This window comes from Ictalurus punctatus, chromosome 7 (genome assembly GCF_001660625.3).
Source record: "Ictalurus punctatus breed USDA103 chromosome 7, Coco_2.0, whole genome shotgun sequence".
NCBI classification, from domain to species: domain Eukaryota; kingdom Metazoa; phylum Chordata; class Actinopteri; order Siluriformes; family Ictaluridae; genus Ictalurus; species Ictalurus punctatus.
In genome coordinates this window covers 23,585,307-23,596,467 of record NC_030422.2, presented here as the reverse complement: position 1 = coordinate 23,596,467, position 11,161 = coordinate 23,585,307, and the positions used below count along the sequence as shown (strand labels likewise).

Below are 11,161 nucleotides of genomic sequence, written 5' to 3'. Positions count from 1 at the left end.
GGACATGGCGCACTACAGCAGGATGGAGAAGTGATTTATGAAATGTCACAGGAAGTGTAGACATCTGGGTTTGAGACAAGCATACCTAAATGAAACATCGGTGTGTAATTACTGGAACGTAAGGCACACCATGTGGAGATGTTAAACACATCTCTGAGAGGGCACCTTGGCACTGATAGAGAGAGAGAGAGTGAGGGAGTGTGTGTGTGTGTGTGTGTGTGTGTGTGATCTGGGTATGTTATTGTAGATATTTATTATTGTAGATAATAATGTTGGATGTGGATATTATCCTTTTTTTTTTTTTTTTTTTTTTTTTTTTATTGATTGTTTTAAGTGTGAAGGATTTGCCTGGTGTTGTCCTGATGGCGTTTTATCATTAAATATTATGTCTGCTGCTGATTCACAAACTCGATCATGACTGTAGTGAAGTCACTTGACGTCAAAGCGGGAGAATCGTGGGCGTGGCCTGCGGAGGGGGCGGGGCCTTATCAAAGCCAGGCATCGCCGCGGCTCAGCTTCACGCACTGAGAGCAATGCTGAGTGAGGAGCGGCTGCTGCGTCTCTGCCGAGGATTCCGCCTGCGAACTGCCACGATTACCACACGTATGGAAAGAACAGGATAAGGACCTGATGATTTCCCCCCCGTCCTCCCCGCCTGTCCTCTGTCCTCTGTCCTCTACCTCCATCTCTCTGTCGTATGGGAAGCGCGCGCTGAGAGGGAAACACACTGCAGCTTCATGGCACTAAGGTACGATGTGATGTTTGGTCTTTGCGTGCTTTTTCACAGGCGTTATTAAGGACTCTCCTTTATCTGATGTAAACAGTCATGCTTGAGGCTTGACCTCCCGACAGTTCTTGCCTGTCTCTATTTAAAAAAAATTTTTTTTAGATCAACACCGCGCGGGTCAGTGGGAATAAAATTTATGAATGAAGCGAGTTCTGTGGCGCGCGCCGTTCGAGATCGTGGAGGCGCAATGCACGACGCCTGCACCGGAGACCCGGTTTATTTTTAGACTATTTCTAAAAATAGAACCCAAGTGAACGGTGCATATTTGAAAGACCTGCTGAAGGTCTTGACGCGCATTTAAGAGCAAGACAGAACGCTTTTGACCTCTAAATGATGTCATTTCCACACTGTGTGAAGACGACGTGTTTGCTTGGGAAGGGTGGAGGTCGCTTTGTGTGCCACTGATGGGTCATGACGGGATGATTTATACAAATAAATAAATAAATAAATAATGGATTCTTTTAGATAATTATAGCACACGATGATGATGCAATTAGTAGCTGTGAGTCTAGTCTTTCTAAATCTGTTAGCAGGAGATCATTATTTTGGTCATCTTTGGAGGTTGTCCTAAACAGGTCATTCTGATGTGTTCTCCCGTTTTTGTCTCATTTTCTCTACCTACCGCATCTCTCTCTCTCTCTCTCTCTCTCTCTCTCTCTCGCTCTCGTCCTCTCTCTACCTTTCTTTTTCTCTCTCAGCTATGATTCACTCTCTTGCAGCAGCAATGAGCAACCAACTTCAAAACACCTCCTCTCTGAACACGGTTGGCGTGTGGAATTTCCAGGACGCACGCAACTCGTCACCTGTGCACACTGCAGACCTGCAGCCCCTTACCGTTAGCCCTTGGGACATTGCGCTGTGTGTGACGGGGACACTCATTTCCTGCGAGAATGCGATTGTGATCGCCATCCTGTTCTACACGCCCACCTTGCGGGCGCCCATGTTCGTCCTGATAGGGAGCCTCGCTTTCGCGGACCTGCTTGCAGGCCTCGGCTTGATTCTGAACTTTATCTTCATCTACATGTTCAACACGGAGTTTGTAACGCTGGTCTCAGTCGGGCTGCTCATTGCTGCATTCTCTGCCTCCGTACTCAACATCCTGGCTATCACAGTAGACCGCTACCTGTCTCTTTACAATGCACTAACCTACAACACAGAACGTACGGTGACTTTCACATATGTGATGGTGGTGTTCATCTGGCTGGTGTGCATCACGCTTGGTCTGCTGCCTGTGCTTGGGTGGAACTGTCTCCAGGACGAGGCCCACTGCAGTATTTGTCGCCCGGTCACCAAGAACAACGCTGTGGTCCTTGCAGTGACTTTCCTACTCGTGTTCGCGCTCATGATGCAGCTCTACCTGCAGATTTGTAAGATTGCCTTCCGTCACGCGCAGCAGATTGCTGTGCAGCACCAGTTCATGGCTATTTCCACCACAAAAGGGGTATCTACACTTTCTGCCATTTTGTGCACTTTCGCCGCATGCTGGATGCCCTTCGCCATGTATTCAATTGTGGCGGATTCTAGATACCCAATGATCTACACATATGCCACAGTACTGCCAGCGACGTGCAACTCGGTCATAAACCCGATCATTTACGCCTTCAGAAACCCAGACATTCAGAAATCTCTGTGGCTAGCCTGCTGCGGATGTGTCCCAGCCAATTTCTCCCAACGCCCAAGGACATCAAGTGACGTATAGGCCAGATAATATATGATTTAATGAGCTTTCACGTTCATAGTGGGAGATGGAATTTGCCCAACCCATCTCTCCACTCTCGAAAACCAACCAAACAAAAAAAAGAACAAGAAAAACACAGAAAAACAAAAAGCACCCATTTGAGCAAGCTATATGGTTACTGAGGTAAAATATCCCCAAGCTCTTTACTACATGTGGGGATCAGTGTCAACTGTAGTATAAAGCAATGTTTTTGCTGCAGTGATTTTTATCATATCTAGCCAATAGGCAACAAATGTGCACAATACTAATAGAGAAGCAGAATAGCTAAGTGTCAATGAAAAGGCAAATCCTTTGTATCGTAAATCAAAGGCCTAAATTCTGACACCCAAAACGCACACACCTAGCCATATATATCAATCACATATGGTGCCAAGGAAATTAGTCTGCTTCTGAATGTCTTTCTTTATTAGTTGACATCAGAGTTGGTCACTGTGCCTTCAAATGGCCTTCATATAAAGAATAGCTTCATGGAGACATGAAAGGCTCTGGAAATGAAACAACCTGGCATTTGTGACCAACTTTGCAAATGTTCTGACAGAAATGTATTATTTGTGTGTTAACCTTGGTCATCGGTCTAAAGTCCATGGAAATGTCTTGGTATGATGTAGTGTAAACATACTGCCATGGATGCAGTACGTTTATATGCACTGCCTTCAGCACCATGGAGAGCAGCCAGGGCACTGTCCAGGCCATTCCTGAAGCTCCACGATCCTTTAGAATGTAGGAATGGCGTAAAAACAAGGCCGTATGAGCAAAATCCACAGGCACTGTGCAATTTAGTCCAGATGTTCATTTCATAACTGTATTAGGCACAGATAAAGACAGGACAGGTTGAGCTACAGCCTCACAGGTTCTCAGGATAGTTAATGGTTATTTAATTCCGACTTACACTTTTACATTTACACTTTGCTCATTTGGCTGATGCTTTTATCTAAAGCGTCTCAAAATTGAGACAAGGTACAATTGAGGGTTAATGGTCTTGCACAAGGACCCAACAATGGCAGCTCAGTAGTGCTGAGATTTGAATTCACAACCATCCAATCAGTTGCCCAAAGCCTTAACCACTGAGCCTTGATGTCCCCGCTCTGAAAAGAGAAAGCGTATGCTGCAGTGTTTTATATGGACTCAGTCTGAGGAACCCTTAAAGGTTCTCGACTTAATCTATTTTCCAAGAGTGCAGCGCATGATACTAAATAAAATGTTTAACTGCAAATCCGATAAACCCTTGTAGATACCACCAGGGTAGAATTAATAAGCTACTCTGTTCAGCTCAACATTATTTCTAGAATTGGAATTGAAAAGTGGGCTTAATTTAGATTGGTAAAAACATGCAAAGACCTTCTGTTTCACCTCAGTCTAATCCAAACTGACACACAATTCACAAGTATTATAATGAACAAAGTTATTCGATTTTTGTTCAACTGGAAGAAGCTACACACACTAAAACCTGCCCTGTCTTTTAACCTAAACTTTTTTATAGTAATTGGCTTCTCCTTATCAGTTTACAGTTATGCACCGAATCCGACACCCAGATTATGTTCTGCAAGTGTAGATTAATAAATGAGACAACTTTCCTATGAAACCATGGAAACTCTGATACGCACAAAACATGAGCATAGTGTAGATATAAATATATTAATAGCTTATATTGGTATCAGGTAACTGGGGCAGCAGGCACTGGACTGAATGTTCCTGAATTGAGGTTAATGAAAATGCACCATGTGCTGTCGTTCAAAACTGCGACTATGTCTTAAATCCAGCCATAACTGCTTATGTAGTAGACTAACTGGAGATTCAGGCATTTAAAATGGTGTCCCATGTAAAAAAAAAAAAAAAATAGAGCACCGGAACATTTGTCCCCTTAAGCGTCATATGTCCTTCAAAATATATGGGACAAACTGCTGTGCTAACCAATCCCAGATTACACTGCTGAAAATAAGAAAAAAAAAAATGAAGATGGTGGTGGAGTCACAAACCGTTCTAACAGTCATTCATATGTATAAATTCTTAATAGACCATACACATCTGTGTCGTGCATTTTAACTTTTGATGTTTTTTTTTTTTCTTTTCAAATAGTGAAGTGTACACTTTGTTGTCAACCAATTGCATGGAAATAGGTGTAACAACATTCTGGAAAGAGTAATCCATTTTCACCCCCTTGTCTAAAATGTATGATCTTATTTCGGGCCTTATTTTATTATTAACTGCAATAATCTATCAATGTACGCTGTCCATTGATAATGCTAATCTCAAGGAGGCCATCGATAGAGCTAATTCAACATTGAACTGACCATGAACAGAGCTAATTTAACCTTGAGCAGAGTGAATTTAACCTTGAACTGAATTCACCTAGAGCTAATTTAACCTTGAATGAACCCCAAACAGAGCTAATTTAACCTTGACACTTGAACAGGCCAAACAGTTCAGAGAACAAGTTCTGCTCTTAAAGTCAGAGCTATGAAAGTGTAGAGGTCTGAAGTTTGGTGAACACACACACACACACACATACACACACACGCACACACACACACACACACACACTAACCTCAGCCACATTAGTGACCTAGACTTTATCTGATGGATTTTATTTCAGAACTGTGCTACATTCTGAACAAGAGATATTCGATTTGATTATTATTATTATTATTTTTGAAATGTATGCGTGTGTATGAGAAAGAAAAAGAGCTGTTTATATCACTCACTTGTATCCTGAGTGGGCGTCAGTGGCCAAACGTGTGCCCACTTTAAATCTTGATGTTTTGATGCCAGTCTGTATTGTTAGGTATCACATTCCCACAGAACTACACTTAATGGGACGCCATCGATTCAGTTTCTTCAGGGGCACTAGGGTTATTTTTCATATGCAATGCTGTATAGATACATTCTATTTTTATACACATCAGGGCATGTGTTTTACAACATGGTGGTGTCAATGTGTGTGTGTGTGTGTATGTATATAATATCTGTATTCTTGTAAGTGTTTTCTTAAACAAAAAAAAACAAGCAAAATGAGTGTTGCTGATGCAAAAGTGCCATAATTTTAGTAGTCTTACTTATTTATTGATTGATTTCATGTATTTGTTAGAAAAGAAGACAGACAAGGATTATAATTTCTATCCTCACCTCAACTATGTAGAACATAACATAATGGAGAAACTTCCACAGATTTTATCATGGCGGGATGTTCGTCATATATAAAGTAAACCCTTCAGTAGACTCCTTCTCCTGCTGGATCGAGTCCCACATATACCTGTTTTGGAAGCTAAGAATACTTAATTATTCAATTAACAGTTCAGGAACCATGTTTTATTAAGTTAATGGTGTAATTTGTACATATAGAGTTAGGTCCAAATGTCTGAGACCACATTGAAAATTTTATTATTATTTTTTTTTTACTTAAAATTGGAAATAAACAGATTTTAGAATGAAATATTTCAAACAAAGAAAGGAAACGTTCGATATCTTGAATATTTAATATTCAATGTCCCTATTTAAATGTGTGATATTGATCATGTTAACTGCTTTGTACAAAAGGTCAGGTTTTCTTCACGGCTATTCTCTTCTATTGATGCACGTGTTCAGACGACACGCTGTTGTTGTTTTCTTGATCTAAAATGGATCATAAGGTTTCACACAGACTTGTGGAGTCCACGCCAGCTCGAGTGCATACCAAATAATAAGAAACTCTGTTGTCAATGATAAAATTTGTAATGTAAATTGTTGTATTAAATTAAACAAAAAAAAAAAACCAAAACAATGCGAAATAGAAGCATTTTTCACTGGTGGCCTCAGACTTTTGGACTTTCGGTACAAATGTCAAATTTTTGGCAATTCTTCTTAATACCTAGATCCTATCAGGCACTTCAAATGATCTTGCTCCTTGAAAAAAGGGTTCTTGAAAAGTTAATTGGGTTCTACATAGATGCAGGAAACTCATTTTGGTGTACTCTTGACATGATATAAGAGATTAGAGAAATTCTTTTTGGTCAAATTACCTCTTACTTTGGAAGTAAGAGTCCTGCTCATGTTGAGTGATGAAACCTACCAGCCTGTCTCATAACAGCTGGAAGTCTGGCCAATTATCCGTTTATGGTTCCAGTATTAGTCTAAAGAATGTAAGTCTTAAGATTTTAAAGACTTGCTCAACTTTGATGATCTTCCATCAGATTCCCATCAATCCTGATTCTTTAATCAGTCCAACACCAAAATCCAGAATTTGCTTTTACACTTAAACTGTAAAATGAACAACATTGTGAATAATTGCTATAATGGACTGTTTTGTTAACTCTGTGACAGTCACTGAATTTGGAACCATTAATGTTTTCTCATCATTAGTGAGTTGTCCCATGTATCCACATTCTGATTTAATAGATCAGATCATCCTCAGGAAACTGGGAATAGCCTTTGTGCATGCTTTGGCCGCCTTCTTTCCACATGGTGTCCTACTGGCTCACTCTGGAGTGTCCTCTCAGAGTCAGACAGTGGACAGATGGATGTCCACCTCCTGCCACCTGCTCAGCATTGACCTGTCTAATCAGATAGCATTACAATCTCACAAGGAGGTGTAAATTTGAGGCACTACAGTCTGTACTAAAGATGGAAGAGGGCAGGGAAAGAAATAGCAAGAGGTTTGTATACCTCAGGTTGTGGTTTGTGGTCTGCCTGTGTGACGCTGCTGCTTGCATTTCCAAACAGGAAGAGAGGACGTTTGAAAGACAGCACCCAACCACCCGGTTGCTCTATTATGCCTATATCTGGCCTTCCCAAAAATAGTGTCTAAAAATGTGATGTGCGAAATGTTAAATTTATCCCAGAGCACTTGAAATCCCTTTTCTGGGCCATTAAGCAGAGCTCATCTTCTTTCTTCAGAGAGCGACATTAGAGGAAGAAGACTTCCAGAAAGAGTGAATCATTAGTCTACTAGAAATAAACATAGATCTAATGTGACTATTACTTCCATAGATACGCACATTAGTCCTGTTAGCAACCGATGTCCATTTCCAGCCAGCAACCTTTTCTTTTCACTCTTCCACATGCATGGGGTGAAAATAGAAACCTTGTGAATGCAAAAAATATCAGCACAAATCATGGAAATTGTATGTTATACAGGATAAACAAGTGAGCCGGTTGAGAACGATCACTGGTTTAAACAATACTGTGATGTAAACTATCAGTTAGTGTCTGTTTTCTTTTTTTTTCTTTTTTTTAAATTTGTTTCTCTCTTTGTATCGTGAATTCAAATCTGATGACAAGTACGATGCACTTTATGAGCGGGACATGCTCCACATTGTACTGAACATGTGGAATGTATCCCTCGAATTAAAATGATTTATTTTTTAATACTGTACATACATGATGAAAAAACGAAAAAAGTACATGAAGAAAATACTTTGTGAAATAAAACACAACAACCACCTGACCTGCAAGCTCTGGGTTTTATGGTGTCTTGAGTGTGAGAAAGGACGTGGGTGTGGGGATTTGTGAGAAATATACGATTTCTATCCTATTTAGTATGGGACGTTAAGTACTGATTTTACTGTTGGGCATTAGGAGTTAGATTTTAGGGATTAAGGGTTAAGTGTTCGAGTTTAAATGATGTATAGCGATACTTAATTAGAGTAGAGAATAAAACACGTTGGGGGTGTTGCTACAGGATAACAATCAATGAGGAGGAAGAGTTACTGTTACAAAGCTGAAATGGATCAATTTCCTATAACAACACATCACAAAGTGTGTAATTTGTCAATGAACAGCACTTTTTAACAATTTAGTTGGATTTAATGTTGTGGAACAGCATCAAAACAATGACTGTGAACTTGTTCCTGTTCACTTATAACAGCTATAAACAATCATATAAACCCTCATCTGCATCTGCATCTGCATCTCTCTCGCTCTCTCTCTCTGTTCATAAGACAAAATAATGCAACTTGTCCTAGTACCCAGAAATCAGAGATTCCCATGTTTTAAGGATTTTCCCATGGGGTTAAAACTCCTGACGGTTTCCAAGCCCTGACACTGGAGACTCCTTCCAGAAATGTTAAAGAAATGTCTCCTTATAGAAAATGTCATCATACCGATGATTATTTATTTTTCTTTGTTAAACATTTTTTTCTTTTTTTTTGGTTTGGTTTGTTTGTTTTTTAAATCCACTTATCATTAGGCGTAGATTATGTGCTGCATCTGGCATACAAGTCCCTGTGAGTGAGCTGTTACTATAGAAATGTAGTAGAATGAGTGCATTTATATAAACCTGTGATGTGAGTTGAAGTAGTGCTGACACTATTGTTAGAGCTATACTGTTAAAGAAAATGAATCGACATCTTCTCTAATTAGATTAGAGAATTCAAGATCATTCTGGTATAAGTTAATAATAAAAGACTGTGTGTGAGAGAGCGAGAGAGAGAGAGAGAGAGAGATGTATCCACACCCCAGCTCAGGTTGATCTTAAAAGGTCCACACATGAATAATTGAAGTGTTCCGGTTTACATAACCTGCAATGTGGGTAGCAATTCACCAAAACTCCTACACACTCCAGCGTCAGTGCTCACGACCTCCGCATCTAACAAATCCTCAGCCTGTGTCCAAATTGTGCTTTAACCTCCTGGAGACAGCTCACATTACCGCTTTACCATTGAAGCATGTGAAATCCATATTCAGATTTTCCCTGTATAGACACAGTGATACACGTTCGCAAGTTTTGTGTAGCCAGGGACCCCGTAAACTGTCAAATAAATTCCACAAACACCCTCAGAATGCATTTATTTCATGAAAAATATTGAAATTTGCCCCAAAAAATATTTCATGGAGCCATAAAGCTTTTATTCCTGGTTTCTCCACCGATGTTGGTGCTTGGACCCCTAAAGATAATCACTTTGATCATGGGGGCTGTGATCTCCACCAGTGTAGAAACGTAATAAAAAAGCACGGATCCTCTGGCTATGCTTCACACGCGCTACTCTGAGAGCCACTACACTCAGACAACCAGAGGAGATGTAGACTTTAGACGTTTTACTGAGTTTACCTGCGGTTTATTTGTTGTTCGGTTGTAGACAGCAAACCCCGCGTGCGTCATTGCTTCACCTCTAGATCTGACTCACACACAGCACACAGAGGCTGGCCTCTATTCAGAAGTGATCATGACTATGCCCCACTCCCTCCGGAGACTCCACACTACACGACTCTGAAGAGTCCCCGCGTGTGAGTGCCAAATTCACTGCCATTTGGGATGTTTTTAGTCGCACTATTACTGACACAGATGTGATATAAGTGAGCTAATTAACAAGAAACTCTTCATTCTGCTACTAGTCTTATTTAGTTGTTCACATAGCCTGATTTTGTACATTTGCAGACGCAAACGCACGAGCTCTGGGATTTTCCTTACAAACCAATCAAACAAAGAGTTCATTAACTGCAGCACTATTCTCCACTGGTTAATCGAGTTAGGATAAAATAATGAAAGTGACTAGCTAGAGACCCTCTACACACAAGAAATGATCCAATTAGCCACAAACATTTCAGTGGATGTTCAGTGTTTACCGCAAAAACGCAGCAGACCAAACCATTAAACAAAACAGGAAACAATATTAACTCGTCTTACATCAGACGAATGCATAAACTGTTTTCTTTTGCTTGTCAGTGGACTTGACCAACATTTCAGCTAGCCAGTCTGTTAGCACGGCCATTTCTTTTTTTTACTTCTTCACAAAAACTGCTAAAAGAATCTTAGGAGCGTAGTGTCCATCGGGTGTTGTAGAAGAATTTCTTTGATCGCACTATGATTTAAATATGATTATTATGTAATCCATCAGCTCCAATCAATAGTTCAAATAATCAGAGTGATAAGAAAGGTTTTAATCTATCGAAGGTCTAATAATGACTTTGAAATGTATTTTAATCATGAAGAGAGAGTGACTTAACATTAAACCGGCATTTAAACATGATGATGCTGTAATAGTACACGGAATAGCTTATTAATCAGAAAATAATAAGAGAATTAGTGAGTTAGTAGGTGAAACTAGGGGAGAAATTGATGTGACTCAAGCGTATGGGAAATCACTGAGCAAAGTTCGCTAAAAGACTTCCTTTATACTCGTATCCAATAACATACGGATGAGCTGTAGAGTCTTTGTTTTGAATGTGTATAAAATAGCGTATCGAGATGGAGTCCGGCAGTCGCTTTGCAAACCGACTCGCCTCTTGTTGGTAATAAAGTCTAATCTCTTTTCGCCTTCAAAAACCTTGAGACTCAGAAGTTTTTACTTTTGCTAAAGAAGATTCCACGACAGTGTTCCCTTTGTAAACGACTTTTGACTGGCCCTTTGAAGTAAATTCATTTCATCACTTCAATTTTGCAACGATGATAAAAATGGCTGCCGCTGGCGTTTCCCCTGTTAAAGTACACTATGTAGGGATCATCAGTTCAGAGAGACAAGCACTGCAGTGAGCATAGTGAGTGAATGTGAGAGAGAGAGAGAGAGAGAGAAAGTAAGAGAGAGGGAGAGAGAAAGTGAGAGAGAGTGTGAGAGAGATAGCATGAGAGAGAGAGAGAGATAGAGAGAGTGTGTGAGAGAGTGAGAGTGTGAGAGAGATAGCATGAGTGAGAGAGAGTGTGTGTGAGAGTGAGAGATAGTGAGAGT

General features: G+C 40.2%; 1 protein-coding gene across 1 annotated transcript; it reads left to right on the top strand.

Moving 5' to 3' along the window:
- The first annotated feature begins 530 nt into the window (after positions 1 to 530).
- On the top strand, positions 531 to 2,900 carry gpr185b (G protein-coupled receptor 185 b). Its single transcript, XM_017471502.3, has 2 exons — positions 531 to 748; positions 1,486 to 2,900. The coding sequence occupies exon 2, from the start codon at positions 1,488 to 1,490 to the stop codon at positions 2,484 to 2,486; it is 999 nt and encodes a 332-aa protein (XP_017326991.1). The 5' UTR covers positions 531 to 748; positions 1,486 to 1,487; the 3' UTR covers positions 2,487 to 2,900.
- Positions 2,901 to 11,161: the final 8,261 nt, after the last annotated feature.

Excerpts from the sequence above, each read along its gene's own strand:
- gpr185b (XM_017471502.3), top strand. The coding sequence starts at position 1,488 with ATGATTCACTCTCTTGCAGCAGCAATGAGCAACCAACTTCAAAACACC.